Source organism: Equus caballus, chromosome 28, assembly GCF_041296265.1.
Source record: "Equus caballus isolate H_3958 breed thoroughbred chromosome 28, TB-T2T, whole genome shotgun sequence".
NCBI classification, from domain to species: Eukaryota; Metazoa; Chordata; class Mammalia; order Perissodactyla; family Equidae; genus Equus; species Equus caballus.
In genome coordinates, this window is record NC_091711.1 from 30,215,573 (window position 1) to 30,232,407 (window position 16,835).

General features: G+C 41.0%; 1 protein-coding gene across 7 annotated transcripts in view; it reads left to right on the forward strand.

The window, feature by feature from the left end:
- The window catches only part of ANO4 (anoctamin 4), a 381,203-nt gene that overhangs the window by 13,968 nt on the left and 350,400 nt on the right, over positions 1 to 16,835 (forward strand). For all 7 annotated transcript variants that reach the window (XM_070254006.1, XM_070254010.1, XM_070254005.1 and 4 more), the window contains exon 3: positions 7,148 to 7,399. In XM_070254006.1, coding sequence (XP_070110107.1) covers positions 7,148 to 7,399 — 252 coding nt within the window. The remainder of the gene's footprint in view (positions 1 to 7,147; positions 7,400 to 16,835) is intronic.

Here is a 16,835-nt window from a genome sequence, read left to right on the forward strand (position 1 = left end):
CATCCATTATTTTATTTAATCAGGACTCTGTGAGGAAGGTACTGTTATTTCCCCATCTTACAGGTAAGGACAGTTGCTCTTTGCCACCCAACCAGAAATTAATGTTCCCAGAATTTCAATCCAGGTCTGTTTGACATTACAGCTCAGGTTCTTAAATGCTATATCGTGGTTTCTCAAACTCCAGTAATGTGAACCCCTAGAAGAGAAATAATAATTATGAACCTCTAAAATTGATTTAAATTATTTTTATTATAGGGATACTTTATGTTCAAACGTAAAAGTAAGTATAGACATGTTATATTCCAAATAGCTATAAAAATCAAATCAAATTTACAAATAGAATTTAAAATACTGTAAAGCAAAAAAAATTCACATTGTCCACATTCATTTAATATGATGGATGTTGTTATTTTGCTAAAATGCAATCACTGCTTGTAATGCAACGTGGTTCTGGCTGCAGCAGTGTATGTTCTTTGAGTTCAGTGTAGCTTCACTATTAGGTACTTACGATAACTCTGCTCTGCCACCACCTTTCTCTGGTCAGCCCACTGTGAAGTCTCTGTTACTGCTCACTCAGGTGAGGTTACTGGATCTTCATTTGGTATGAAAGTACCTTGACATATCCATCTCTCTCCTTTTCTCATTAAGTGTACCAATTGGTGCCAACTTGATGGAAACACAAAAGCAAACCCAGGCACTAAAATTAAGTGGCAGAACTTTGTCCACAATATGCATCTATTAATTTTTAAATGATTAAATTAACTTTTAAATGAAAAACAAAAACAATTTAATAATTCTTGTGGAGCGGTCACACATCCTGGTTTGAAAACACTAAGTAGCCTAAAATGTCGTTCCTAAAGATATGTGTTATGTAGTGGGTGGTCATTTAGAGTTCAGAGTAGGAGAGTGACCAGATGAACATGTGGGTGAAAGAAGGTTTTTCTGATGGTGAACAGGATGGATTTCACGTGGGAGAATCTGGTGTCATAACTGAGTAAGTGGCTATGACTATAGTCTTGACATGAGACAGTAATGAACTTGAGAGGTGGGTAAAGAGCTCATCTGGAAGAGTTGGCAGGAATAGTCATTGACAGGATGTGGGGAAAGACAAGTGTGCCCTGGGAGTTTGAGTCAGGGTGACAGGGAGTCTGAACCATTCCTAGTAACAGAGAAGTCAAGAGGAGGATGTGAAGGCTATAGGTTAGATGTGTTGGGTTTGAGCTGCCCATGAGACTGTCTCCACCTCAGAATGCCCCACAGGAAATTGGAAATGTGGAGAGAAAGGGCAGGAGACAAAGATAACATTGAGTGTGTAGAGGGCCAGGGACCAATCTTTGGGGGAAGCACAATTAGGGTAGAAATAGTGACAGAGGTAGGAAGACCAAGTGAGCACATTTCTTGGAAAGCCCAGATAATTTCTAGAAGGGGAGACTGAGGAGAGTTACAATTAAAAGTCTGCCCTGGTGACATCCCTGAGAGCCATGTCAGTGGATGTTGGGGTGGGAGCCAGGTTTCAAAACCCTGAATGAGGAGTGATGAGCTATGAGTTCTCTTTTAAGACACTTAGTGAAAGTGGAGGGGTAGATAGTGAGGACCATATGGCACCTAACACTCTTTGGGAGCTTTCTCTGTGCCAAGTACTGTTCTAGGTAATTTTTCTGTTGTTTGCTCATTTAATCCTCACAACAATCCTATGAGGTAGATGGTCTCATTTTTCCCATTTTACACATGAGGAAACTAAGTTCTTGAGAGGTGAGAAAGATATCTAAGGATGCATGGGTAGTAAGGGCTAGGATTGAATCCAGGTAATTTATCTCTTATTGGACAAAGCTCTTGTTACTTGCCATCTTGAAGACTGGCTGGCCATCGGCCAAGTGCCTTCTCCTGGTCCAGTTAGCTGTGGCCACCATGTCAGTGTGTATATGGGTTGAATTGTGTTCTCCAAAAAGATATGTTGAAGTCCTAACCCCTGGTACCTGTGAATGTGACCTTATTTGGAAATAGGGTCTTAGCAGATGTAATCAAGTTAAGATAAGGTCATACTTGATTAGGGTGAACCTTATCCATTGTGACTGGTATCCCTATAAGAAGAGAAAAGCCACAGAGACATACAGGGGGAACACCATGTGATGATGGAGGCAGAGATTAGAGTGATGTGTCTGTAAGCGAAGGAGCACCAAGGACTGTCAGCAACATCAGAAGTTGAGAAAAAGGCATGGAACAGATTCTCTCCTAGAGACTTCAGAGACAACACAGTCCTGCTGACATCTTGATTTCAGACTTCCAGCCTCCAAAACTGGGAGAGATTAAATTTCTATTGTTTTAAGCCACCCAGTTTGTGGTCCTTTGTTAACAGCAGCCCTAGGAACCAATATGACATGTTCTTACTGACCTATGCCCTCACCTCTGAAGGGGAGGTGGGTATGACAGACACTTAGTTTTCTCAGAAGGTGATGGGGTAACTGACAGGCCCTTGAATGTTGCTTCAGTTCCCTGATTCAAAATGGCTGAAACCATAAGGAAATTTATTATTTCACACAACAGGAAGACCAGAGGCAGGCGTGTCCTTAGGATGGGTTGATTAAGCTGCTCAATGCTGTTGTGAAAGACCTTCTCCCTTTGCTTTCCTTGGAGAATTTATCTTTGTGGTGGCAGCCAGATGGCTGCCGTGGTTCCAGGAATTGCATCCAGACACAACAATGATGGAGGGAAAGGAACTTTGGTGCCTTACTCAGACTTTCACTTGAGGGGCTGAGAAACTTTCCCCTGTAGTTCCTCAGCGGATTTCTCCTATCTCATTGGGCAGGATTGGGTCACACGATCATCCTTGAACCAATCGTTGACAAGGGAGATGAGATTATCTATAGACCCATCATGCCCAGGGGGAGGCGGGTGAGGATGAGGCCACTTGCCCTAACTCACAGGGCTGAGTGGGAGTGGGATGAATTCCCAAACTCTGTTGGGAGGAAGAAGGGGGGATAGATTTTGCACAGGCATCAGGCAGTGTCCGCTGCCCACAGTCTGTCCAGTACAAAGCACTTTTGCAATATTTATAGTAAAAGGAGAAAATAATTAACAACCTTAGACTCAAAGCACTGGAGGGAAGACAGATCTCTGGATCATCCAGCTGTTCTTTTTTTAAAGCTCTTTTTGTTTTCTTTCATCTTCTGCACTTCAGTCCTTCTCTTACAGAATAGTCATTTCACACAGAAGTGTCCCATTTGTGAGGGAATTCCCTTTAGGAAAATAGCTCACTGTGGACTTCCTATTAATGTAGTTCCTTATAGGAACCTATGTCCTACCAAAAACAGTTGCCAAAAAGTCTAAAAACAGAAAAATGACTCCTTTTGAAATATTTATGTTTATCTGTGAGGCTCTTGGATAACTCCTTATTTTCTGATGGTTAACTCCCATTTTACCCATGTATGAGAGACTTAAGAACTTTGCAGTTAATTAACATCAATTTTTTCTTGAGACAACCTACAATTTTGAGTGTTCCTTGCATGTCTCTCTTCACGATTTTGGGTCTAGTTGGTGATAGTGTTAACACAGAACTCAGAGGGAATGGAGACCCCTGCCCCTACCCCGAGGCCAGGATGGTGAGTGAGGAACAGTGAGTAGACTACCAATGTGACATTCTCATTACTTGCCTTTGGATACTTGGACACCACCTGTTCCCCTGGATGGTTGGTTATTCTCCCAAAATACTTTGACCTCATTGGTACCTTTGAATTTAGGCTGGTCCATTTATATTCCATCATAATTATGCACATCTTATCATAGCTTATTTGTATCAATAATATGGGTTAAAATATTTGCTAAGGAACTCCATTTCTGGAGTTAATGATGTGGTAATTTACTGAACTGAAAAAAAAATCTTGTTAGCTATGTAAACAATATCTTTCCAAAATTACGTATATGTTATAAATGAGCTATAATTTTATAAAATTAACGGTAAAACCTAGAATTGTGGAGAGTCTAGAGTTCCTTGGGACTTTTAAGCATAACCCTGTCACACCGTGCTCTGTTCTCTACATTGACTCCAGAGGAGCTTGGGAGTGTGGAAAGAAAAGAGGGATTTTAGTGAGTTTCTGAGTGAAGCAACAAGGCAAGTGAAAATGTGGCCTTGCAATTACTCTTCTTGTAGAAGGATTCTATGGTATAAATATAAGATAATATGTTTTCATATTTCTAATAAAAAACATAATGGAACATCAATTTAAATGGAGCATTCTGGAATTTTACTTTTATGGCCCAGTACTCTTTTAGGAGCTGTGGGAGATCCAAGAGTAAAGATCACAAAATAAACAAATTTGCATTAGAGGTTTAGTCCAACCAACATGATCAGGGGCAGTCCTGAGGTCAGTATCATTGAGTTCAGTCTCTGTGGCTCTGGTTCCATCGCAGTTCTAAACATTGAGAATTTGTGTTCTCATTGATTATCTTCAGGGCTTCATAGCCCTCACTCAAGAAAGATTCACTAGCCTCACTGCATTCCACTTAGTCACCTTTTAGGAAGGTGACCAACCAAGAAGAGTTCAAACAATCCAGTTGGCATGTTCTTATGTTTGTCAGCATTTCTTCCCATTCCTCGAACATTGTGGTCCATTGAGATCCCTCGATGAAAAATTGTTCAGAAAGGAATGAATAACCCAAGAGCGATTTGTAGGGGAACAGACCCCGATTCCATCTCCCAGAATCCCTCTTGCGCCTGTTCTCTTAGTGTAGCAGGAGGGCTGAGTGGTCCAGAGCCCCTGTGTTGTCTTTGGTGAGCCTGGGCATAAATCTTGACTGTTATGTCTGTGTAGCTATTGACCTTGAAGAAGTAATACTGTCTTTTAGCCTCAGTTTCCTTATCTGTCAAATGGGAAGATTAGTATCTCCCTCACAGGGTTATGCTGAGGTTCAAATGAGGTGGTACTGGTAGATCCCTTAGCACAGTGCCAGTAAGTGTCAGACAGAATCCTAATTTTTAGTGGATTTATTATTTTATGACAGTAATGCAGACTGTTCGTTCCTAGGCTTCAGCCACGGCTTCTGTGTTGATTACTACTAGATTTAAAACTCTGGTGCAATTTCTCTTGATCCTCATTTCCATTTTTTTTTCAGCCTCCTGCCAGATATTTTCACATAGATATTTCCACTAAAGCTCAAACTCCTCATGTCTAAAAACACACTTAACCTTCCTCCGCCCTTGCAAAGCCAGTCCTTCTGATTGCCACAGTTAGGATGAGGAAATCCACCATGTTGTTTGCCATAAGTCTTCTCTGACATCTTCCCAGTGAAAAAAAAAGCTACCTGGTGGCCCCAAACGCCTTTCTTTCCATGTCAACGTTGCATGTCTTTTCCTTTCTTGCTGCCAACATTTAAATTTGGTTCCTCAGTCAGGCTTACCTGGCCTCCACTTCACAGCATCTTGCATCACATGCCACTGGCATCCAGGAAGAATTCAGTGAACAGTGTGTATCTATTGAGTGCCAGCTCTGAGCCTAGCCTTGTGCTAGGCTCTGGTGAGAGAGGATTGAGGCAAAGAGCTAAATAGAGAAACAGTGGGAGGGAGTTTCAAAGATGACTAAGACACCCTCTAACCTTGAAGGCTGCTCAATTCATGAGGGAGACACATGCAAAGAAATAACTCTTGGCTGTAAAGTGTTGGCAAGAATTGTCTTATGTGTATCGATGTTCAAGTGGTTTCCAGCACAGTGTAGGGTAGGAGGGCTGCCCCAGGCACCATCATCCAGTCTTCAGAATCCACGCAGGCATCCTCCCTTGTTACCCCTTTTGGGCTGTCTTGGTTCCTCAACACCCCCTCCCGAATTTGCGCTTTCTCCTTTGGCACCTCCAGTTCCCGCACATCAGCACCTTTTACTGGGCCTCCTTTGACCATGGCTATGAAAGCTTGGGTCAATCAGAGGGCGCCCCCTAGGAGAGGTCACCAACAGAGAAGGATGGGGCCAATTCTGGGTATTTTGCTAGCATTAATTTGATTATGCCAATCTTCACTTTACGAACTGTCAGGGATATTATTTTGCCCGCCAGATCAAATCTAGTTTTCTTACTTTGGCATTTAAGACCCTTAACTGTCTTCTATCAACCTACCTTTCCTTTCTTGTTTTTGTTTTCTGGTTACACTTATATGCCTAAATCCTGTATCTCAGTTGCAAATGCAAAGGCCTGGAGAAGTCAGGCATGTAAGACAAATGAATGAAGCAGGCTGGGAGTAAGATATTAGGGAATGGTGGGGACTGTGGCAGACTGGAATTCCCTTACTCCACCCCAAGGGAGTGGCTGCTATCATTGCTCCAGCTGCCAGTTGCCATGTGGGAATGTGGTCCAGTGTTGCTTAATCTCTAGGAGAAGATCAAGAGATTTTTGAAGAGAAGCCAGAAAGCTGGATTTTTGTGACAACTCTCTAGATTTTTCTTGTTGCCAATTTTAATTTAAATTTTACTTCAAATTAAGAAAAACATGGGCTAAACAAAACACATCTGCAGAACAGATCTGTCCCTGGGGCCTCTAAGTTGCAATGCTTGCCTATAAGGCCAAGTTCACGCCACCGTCTCCATGACCTAGTCTCTCCACTTAGAAGGGCTTTCTCTCCTGAAGTCCTGGGGAGAAGTTTCTGTCCTATTTTTAAACCATTTCTTTCAACTTGCTTTGTACTTTAGTTAGTTGTAGTTTTGGGAAAAGAACATAGATTTTGGACTCAGATCTGGGCTCAAATTCTGCCTCTGGCACTTACTGGCTGCTTGACCTAGGACAAGTTGAAACCCAGTTTCCTCATCTGTAAACTGAAACAGTAATAGTCCCCTTGTGCAGCTACTGTGAGGATTAGAATCACTTATGCAAGTACATAGTAAGCCTTCAGCTAATTTTTCATTGTGAACATAAATCTTATCTCCTTTACTGGACTCTGAGCAGGGCAAAGACTGGGCACTTAGCACATACGTGTATTTAGTAAACATATGTTGAGTAAGTGAACAACATTCATCAAATGCAACGATTCCTGCCTGTAAATTAGTAACATGCGTCCTTATCTTAAGTGGTGTTTGATTAGACTCACAGCTAAGACTTTTGGGAAATTCAAAAACCAATACAGTATGAGGCTTTGATTGCTCCTCCTCACTTAATGTGTTTGTCTCACCAGGTTATGATGTCTCTGGGCCTGTTGCAATTGGGCTCACCCACTGGAAAAATCCTTATGCACAAGGCAGACCCACCCTCCCGTCGGATCTGCCTCTCTTCGTCTCCAAAGATGCAGGCATCCCTGTGTATCACCAATCCCTCACCCGCAAGACTGACCTGGCCACGCCTTTGTCTTGCCCAGCCTCACTCTCCATCACTCCAGTGCCTTCTTACAGCAGCAGCAGCCAGGAAACCCTGAGTCAAGACACGACAGGTAACAGCGCTGGTGTCCTGTTGGAGATTCAGGATTCAATGTATTTAAAGGTTCCTTCACGCATTTGCCTGCTGCATCTACGTTCATGCTTGTGATGCTGTGGACTCCAACAATTCCTCCATATTCACTGGCCTTTAATGGGTTGGCTGTATCTGAAGGAAGGTTGGATGTGTTTAGAAATATCTGGTCTAAGTGTTACTGCTATTTGGTAAAATGTCTTCTGGAAATCAACTCTGAATCAGAATTCCAAATTTTGTCACATGAATTTTTATTTGTTTAATTTCTTTAATCCTCTAGTGACAAGGCATCTATCTTGGATTAAACTCTTATATTCAAAGAAGTTATCAAAAATCCATTTTGAATTCCTTAGTGACTACCAATTCACGTTGCTGCACCTATTTGATCTATGTCAGGGGTCTGCAGACCACTGTCAGTGGGCCAGATCTGGTCTGCTGCCTGTTTTTGTTCAGCCCAAGAACTAAGAATAGTTTTTACTTTTTAAAAATGGTTGATGTCTTTGTTCAGGCTGCTATAACAAAACACAGCAGACTGGGTAGTTTATAAACAACAGACATTTATTTCTCACGGTCTGGAGGCTTAAAGTTTGAGACCAGGTTTTGCCACCATGGTTGAGTGAGGGCCCTCTTTTGCGTTGCAGACTTGTAGTATCCTCACATGGCGAAATGGGCAAGGGATCTCTGTGGAGTCTCTTTTATAGGAACACTAATGCCATTCATGAAGGCTCTACCCTCAAGACCTAAGCACCTCCCAAAGGCCCTACCTCCTAATACCGTCACATCAGGGATTAGAGTTTCAGCATATGAATTTTAGGGGAACACAAACATTCAGGCCACAGCAGCTGAAAAAAATTAAAAGAATACTATTTTGAGATGTGAAAATTATATGAAATTCAAATTTCAGTGTTCAAATATAGAGTTTCATTGGGACACAGCCATATTCATTCATTTATGTATTATCTCCGGCTGATTTGCATGACAATGGCAGAGTTGAGTAGTTGTGCCAGAGACTATATGGCCTGCAAAGCCTGCAATATTTACAGTCTGGCCCTTTGAAGAAAATGTTTGCTGACCATTGATCTATATGATCCTTGGGTGTCATGACTTAAGTAATCAGGGCAAGAAAGGTGCTTACAACATTTTGCCTTAAGATTTATCACTTACATAACACTTTAAGTGAGTTACAGGAAGATTTACCTATGCAAGGATAGCCAGTAAATTGTTTTTACTTCTAAAGTCTGAGCCTAAGATTTAAATTATGCAAAATCTATCCCCCCATGTTTTTCTTCTATAGAGATAGCACTTAGAGGTAATCATTTAGTTGGGCAACTCCATTGTGTAATTCCTGTTCTGGAAATAAATCTTTGAATGTTTACATTCAACACTGACAATGACACTCAGCAATTCACAGATGCTGCCACCTAGAGATGAGATGCTGATGTAGAAGTTCCAGATTATGAGTTGTTGTTAGTGCCATCAAGTGGCTTCTGACTCCCAGTGCCCATGCGTACAGCAGAATGGACCCCTGCCCAGTCTTTATGCGCCATTCTCTCACCTTCTGGTGCTACATCAGACATGCTCTGCTGCTACTCATTGGGTTTTCATGGCCAATTTTTTTGGAAGTGAGTGACCAGATCCTTCTTCCTGGTCTGTCTTAGTCTGGAAGCTCCGCTGAAACCTGTCCACCATGGGTGACCCTGCTGGTATTTGAAATACTGGGGGCATAGCTTTCAGTATCACAGCAACATGCAGCCTCTACAGTATGACAACCTTCAGACGAGTGATGTGGTTCCCTAACTGGGACATGAACCCAGGCTATGGTGGTGAAAGTGCCAAATTTTAACCACTAGACCACGAGGGCTGGCAGATTATCAAAAGCGATCTTTAAAGTAGTAGATTGCAGGCTCCACTAAATGTTAAGAATCACCATTGCACTTGTTTAAAAAAATGAAGATTCCTGGATCCTACCCCAGGGGGTGTTGTATTCATGGCACAGAGCTTCAGTCTGCATTCTGCAGGCTGTACCCCTCCTGGGATTCTGATTCCCAAAGTTCTCATACACAACTTGGGGGGCTCCCTCCAAAATGTATTTGGTTAAGTGGCTAGATGGAAATCCAAGAGATTGACATTGCAGAGCATTCGGGGACATTTGCATACCCTCAGCTCTGCCCTGGCAAAACTAACCATCTTTCTGGTTGTCTTGATTGATGGTCAGTTTGAGATTAGAAAGGTCATGATCTGGGGTGTGGACATTTTTCCACATGTAAGTGAAATTTCCTGGGTTTTAATGTTATCATGAAGGAAAACTGACTCTTCTTGCTTTAAAAGTTTAGTAAAATCTAAAGTTAAGAAATAAAGTGCCACCTTTGGCCAGGGTAGCTGCGAGGTGATGGCATTTCTTGGCAGAGAGGAGTGTGAAATGGCAGCTGCCAGATTAATGTTTTATCACGTTTCTCTGAGTTGGCTTTGCTCTCTTTCTAGAGCACCATTCTCAGAAGCAATCCCACTTTTGAGGATGTTTCTATTTTTAACTTGTAGGTTTTCAAAAACAAATTAAAAGCCCTTATTTCTCTTCATTCCTGGGAACTTTCCATCAGCAACTGTTATTATTATTATCTGTATACTACAGATTAAACCTGATCATTTAAAGGTATATTACACAAGTATGTGGTATTTTATTATATAAAATTGTAGATGCTGATGTAGCTTTTGTAAGTCTCAGTTATGATTATATGTAGGTCAATTTTTGCATTTATTTGATTTCTTACAGCAATTTGTGGATTTTAATATGTATTTTTTTTGTGTGAAAACTTCCAGTTTCCTTTCTTCTTTCTTCCTGTTTCTTAAAAAATAGTTTTTAAATTTTTTAAAAATGTATACTTTCTGGTGAGGAAGATTGGCCCTGAACTAACATCTGTTGCCAATATTCCTCTTTTTTTTTCCTCCCCAAAGCCTCATTACATAGTTGTATATCCTAGTTATAAGTCATTCTGGTTCTTCTCTGTGGGATGCTGCCAGAGCATGGCTTGGTAAGTGGTATATAGGTCTGTGCCCAGGATCAGAACTGGCAAACCCTGGGCTGCTGAAGTGGGGTGTGCAAACTTAACCCCATGGCCACGGGGCTGGCTCTAAAGTTAGTTGACAACTCTGGGGTGAGATAAGTTAGATCAACTATACCAGACTGTCCTACAAATTCCAGACTGTGCCAGACAGCCCTTCGTAATTCTAATCTATCCTTCTTCTGCATAAACGTCAGGTCGGATGTAGAGGAACTGACAAGTTTTAGGCACAAAATAACTATAAAATTATTTATTGATTGTCAGAGTTTCCCTATCTTTAAGAATTTAGCCAAACACTTTTAAAAATTATTTTTCCATTTTATAAATCCCACCACTCTACATTTCTAGAAGCAATTAAGAAAACATGAAATGACTGGAACTTCCAGAGTTTTCATTTTATTGAGGTGTTTTCACTCTTGCCAACATCCTATTCCGTCATCCTTTTCCTTCATTGTGTAACTAACTTGTACAGTAGGTTCTCTTGTATTAGACTTCATTTAGTTCTGCTTACCACTTTGGGCAGTGAACAACATGTGAAACTCTGCATGGTGGCCCTGGATGTAGTGTTCTTTCCTCATGGCACAGAATTTTTTTTTAAGAGATTTTATTTTTCCTTTTTCTCCCCAAAGCCCCCGGGTACATAGTTCTGTATTTTTAGTTGTGGGTCCTTCTAGTTGTGGCGTGTGGGATGCCACTTCAGCATGGCTTGATGAGCGGTGCCATGTCCGTGCCCAGGATTTGAACCAGCAAAACCCTGGGCTGTCGAAGCAGAGCGTGCAATCTTAACCACTCAGCCACAAGGCTGGCCCCTGGCAGAGAAATGTTTTAATCAGTAAATAAACTGTAGCAGGTTAAGCTGGAAAAACAGTCTCCAGTGTTTGACTTGCTCTGTCAATCCATCCGTCTATCCATCCATCCATTCACCCAATACATGTGAAGTTCCCACCCTGTGCTATGTACTGTGATAAATCCTTGGTATAGAAAATTGAGTAAGTCATCACTCCTGTCTATGGAGCTCAAAGTCTACAGGAGAAGACAGATAAGTAAATCAAATATTTTAATTCAGTGTGATAAGTGCTTAAATAGAAGATTTCACATTAAGTGATCATATACACACATTTTTATTTACTTATTTTGCTTTCTTGGTGAGGAAGATTGGCCCTGAGCTAGCATTGGTTGCCAATCTTCCTCTTTTTTTTTTTTTTTCTCCCCAAAGCCCCAGTACATAGTTGTATATCTTAGTTGTAGGTCATTCTAGTTCTTCTGTGTGGGATGCCACCACAGCATGGCATGATGAGCGGTATGTAGGTCTGCATCCAGGATCTGAACCCCAGGCTGCTGAAGCGGAGCCTGTGAACTTAACCACTCAGCCATGGAGCTGGCTCCTCACACGTTTTTGTTATTAAATTATTTAATTAGTGTACTATTAAAATACTAATACTTTGAGACTGTCTCCATCTCTGATATTCTGTATAGCTTTGATACCTGATTTTTGGTGACCAAGCTGTACATCTTGTGTCACTACTATCACACAACTTACATTTTTGGTCATTTTCCACCTCCAATTGATTCTCCACCACTTTCTTCCATTGTATTCAGTTCCCAGTTTAATACTAATGACTTCAAAGCAGTATTTCCATGTCTGATTTCTCTGACAAGCTCTAAAGATGGATTTACAACTGCCTACCAGACTTTTCAGCCTAAATATATCCTACACATTTCAAAACTTATGTTCTCCAAATGGAACTTTCTTCTGGTAGCTCTCAAAGTTGAATATCTTACTTTCCCTGTTTAGTGGGTCAGACTCACAAGCCCAAAACTAGGTGTCCTCATGCATAACTCTCTGCTGGCCACCAGCTTCCACAGCTACCTGGCTAACATATTCATTATGGCTACCTTAGAAATGTCTCTAACTCAGAGCCTCCTCTCCATCCCTACTGACACTCCGTCAGCTCAAGCTCTCATCATCTCTACCTAGACTAGTGCAGCCATCTTATAACCAGCCCCCCTACCTCTTAATTCTTCCATGTACACAGGGTTAGCTTTCCCAAATTCATCTCTCTCTCTTTCTTGCTCCCTCCCTCCATTCCTCCTATCCCCTTCCACATATCCCACCTTGAAAACCTCTGTTGTTTCCCCATTGGCTTTGAATAAAGTCTAAACCCTTCATTCGTGGTACAAGAGGGCCTCCCTGACTAGCTTTAACTGGCTATTGAGCATATCTCACCACTCTCTACAGATGCATCCACACAGTAATTACACTTAATCCCTTACTATTTGCTAAAGCTTCATGATTTTGCACAAACTGTGCCATCTACTTGGATGCCCTTCTGTACATTTTCCTCCTAGAAAATTTGTTCGTCAAACCTAGCTATAGATGACCTCCTCTGTGAATTCTTTCCCTTTCTCCCTCAGCATATTTAGCCATTCTTTCTGTTTCTGTTGGCAACTCCTATAAACATCTTGAATTCTGCTCTTATTACACTACAATATAATTTTCTTTTCATATGTCTGGCTGGCCTACTATATGTAAAGTTCTTGAGAATTAGTGTCTTAATCATGTATTTGGTCAGTGTGGAGCCTAACATGTAGGAAGAATGTTTTCTATGACCATTTAAACTGCAGATTAGACACAGTTGAAGAGAGAATTAGGCCTGGAAGATAGATCTGAAGAAATTACCCCAAGAGAAGTATAGAGGGATAGGAGATAGAAAAACAAGGAGGATTAGGTTGAAATATAGAAGACAGCATGAAAAAGTCCAACATACATTTACAAGGAATCTTGTTCTGTTATTACGAGAATAGAAAGAATGGTGAGAGATAGAATATCAAAAAGAAACACAATGGCTGAGAATTTCCCAGAATTGATGAGAGACACACATCCTTTGATTTAAGAAACACAATGAATGCCAAGTAGAATAGGTAAAAATAAATTCACATATAAACATATTATGGTGAGTCAGCAAGAAAACAAAGAGAAAAATCTCAGAAATCTGAGGGAAAAAACAGATTTCCTGCAAATGAGAAAACAAACTGAAGATAGAGTTTCCAAAAGGAATGATAAAGTTCAGAAGACAGTGGATTGATATCTTAAAAGTGCTAAAGGAAATAACAGTCAGTTCAGAATTCCAAACTGAGCTAACTGATCGTTGAAGAGGGAGGTCAGCATAAAAACATTTTTTGGGAAAAAGATTGCAAAAGTGTACCCAATGCACACCTACTGAAAGAATGACCGAAAAGCTTATTCTAGGAAAGAAGGGACTTGAACCTAGAAGAAAGGACTACAATGAAAGAAATAATGAAAGAAAAAAATTTTTTTTAATTAAAAGCTATTTTTATTAAAAATTTTTTAATAAAAAAATCAATTTTAAAAATGAAAAATTAATATTTTTAATTAAAAAATAGAATGTTTTTCAGCTGGGGAAGAGTTTGTTTCATGGGGGACATGTGGCAATGTCTGGAGATATTATTGGTTGTCACAACTTGGCAGGAGGTATTACAGGCATTTAGTGAATAGAGGCCAGGAATGCTGCTAAACATCTTGCAATGTACAGGATGTGGTCCCTAACTCGTCCCATGTTTATCATTAATTCTTTTTTTTTCTGGAGGAAAATTAGCTCTGAGCTAACATCTGCTGCCAATTCTCCCCTTTTTGCTGAGGAAGATTGGCCCCGAGCTAACATCCATGCCCATCTTCCTCTATTTTATATGTGGGATGCCTGCCACAGCATGACTTGATAAGCAGTTGTAGGTGCGTGCCCGGGATCTGAACTGGTGAACCCCGCCTGGGCTGCCCAAGTGGAGTGCACAAACGTAACCTCTGCACCACCAGGCCAGCCCCTTCATCATTAATTCTCAATGCTGCTTCCTCCCTTTGAGTTTCTCTTCCTATGTGTTGTAGCTTGCCTTTGCAATGGGATCCCGCCTTTATGGAATTTCCGGGGTTCTGCTCTCTCCCCTTGGGCTGTCCTTGATAAAGTATGTCCTCAGCATCTTTGATTTTCCCTTTTCCATGTTTCTTCATGTCCTTTAACTCCTCTAGAATTCTATCTCATGTGCACCTAGGCCTTTTCTCGTTCACTTATACCAGTTTCTCAACTTTGGCACTATTGACACTTTGGGCTGAGTAATTCTTTGCTGTGGGGGCTGTCCTGTGCATTATAGATGTTTGGCAGCATCTCTAGTCTCTACCCACTGGATGCAAGTTGTGACAACCAAAAATATCTCCAGACATTGCCAAATGTGCCCTGGGCAGGGGCAAAATTACCCACAGCTGAGAACCACTAATTTATACCAATTAATTCTGGTCCTGTTCTCTGGAGCTTAGTGGGAGTAATCTGGTAACCTAATCACTAAGAATGGGTTTATGGGTTATAATGTTTTATCCTATATTTAACAAGGGCCTTTTGCAAACTATGCCCTAATTGAAAGCATGGATAGAATTTCTTTCCAAAGAGGGAGATTTTTACCTCCAAGTGACACTTTTGATACTTGCCCACCAGCCCCCAGTATACAGTGCTCTGAAATTATCTTATAAATCAGGCTCCTCCACTTGTGTTCAAGACCAGTGGTGATCTTTCTGTGTCTCCATACGGAGGAATAAACGAGAACTCATCCCTTTTGCCTCGTGCTCTCCTTCCCCATTCTCCTGTGTCTCACCACTTTCCTCCCATGGTCTCCTGGTAGAGCTGGGTTTTAGAAAGAGATCCTTAATGAACTCTAAACATTCCTTATGGATTTTAAATATATTTCTCATTTGTGAAAGGGAAGGGAGATGTGAAATGACTATTCTCTGTTCCATATCAGTGATCATTTTCCAAGAGTCCAGCTTTTACCAGTGTACCTACGGTCTGAGCACAGCACAGTGTCTTGTCATGGGGTGGAAGATTTTCAGGTACATTTCCTTATGACCTCATAGGGTTTATGGGTACTTCTGTATGTGTGAGCTCTGAAAACCTGAGCTATGCCAAATTGTGGTGATGCTATGAATTTCCCTGAGGTGTAGAGTACTTTAGAAGAGGTACCCATTTAATAGCCTGAATTAAATTTCTTTCAACAAATTGTGACCAGATACTTTCAGAAATAATGATGAAGGAAACAGAGGGGTTTTAGATTTCAGAGTTAGGGTGCCGTAAAAAGTGACCCTGCAACTCAAGCTACTAACGTGACCATGAGATGAGAGTAATTTGACCCAGCTGGGAACCTGTGTGCTCCCTTTTAGAGATGCCCAGAGGTGCTCATTGACTGTCCCTGTGTGTACTCTGTGTGCCCAGCTATCTAAGACTGAAATTTCTGCTCGAGTGTCAGCCCAGCTAAAATCATGGTACAGAATAACGGAGGGACAGCAACCCTCTACAAAAAACAGGACAATATGAATTAGACATAGTTTCTAAACCATTATATTTAAAGTGGGTTTCTTGTAGACAATATAGAGTCTTCTCTGGTTTTAATTGAGCATTTTATATGATTTTTTTTAATGGAGTGGGTACCTACCCACTTCTCTCTCTGCCTTTAAAATGTATCTTTTTGTCAAAATGCCCCTGAAGGGTTGTTTCAGTTTTAATCTTATGCTATGGAATAAATTTCCTGATAAGGTTTGTAAGGAATGTGAGTATGACAGTTAACCTGCTTAAGTTAGGATGTTGTAACCACTTGTCCTGGTTTTTTGGGAGGTGGTTTGTGGTGGTCTAGAATACTGGCTGGGTAAAAGATGTCACGATAGAAGGGCAGGTGTTTGAGTAGAGGTTGTTCAGGTGAGAGACTGGTGTTCCAAGCAGCAGGGTAGGGTATGAAGGCTGATGGCAAAGTGGCTGGGGTAAACGTATCCTTCACAACCAAGGTCAAGCACTGACTGCCTTTATCCATAGAGATATTGTTGCACATGGTGGTTGGGTTCTCTGGGGCTATTACTCTGATATTCCATTTTTTTGGCATTCCATGGGTTAACTGACATTTGTGAGCAGGCCCAGAATCTTAACCACCATATATATGTGACTTCCCTGTGAAAAACTGACATTAGTTGGGGACCACCTGTACTTTGGAACTAAGAGGATCGTTGGGAATATTCATTTAACAAGAGAATTGGCTAAGAGAAATAAATACTGAGCTTTATTCAAGTTTTCTAATTTCCCCTTGTTCTCTTAAATTTGGCTATAGCCTTCTTTTCAGAATGCAAGGCCATGTCCTGTCATTTAATTTCTGATTCTAGCACAATCCTGTTAATGCCTTCTCTGTGTGTGGTGGTTATTTAGTTTTAGAAGATTGAAAACATCAGTGAAGCAAGGGAATGATTAATGGCACATGCAGACAAAGTCAATTAAATGATGCAGCTATGAAGTGACTTGAGGATTTCTGATATAA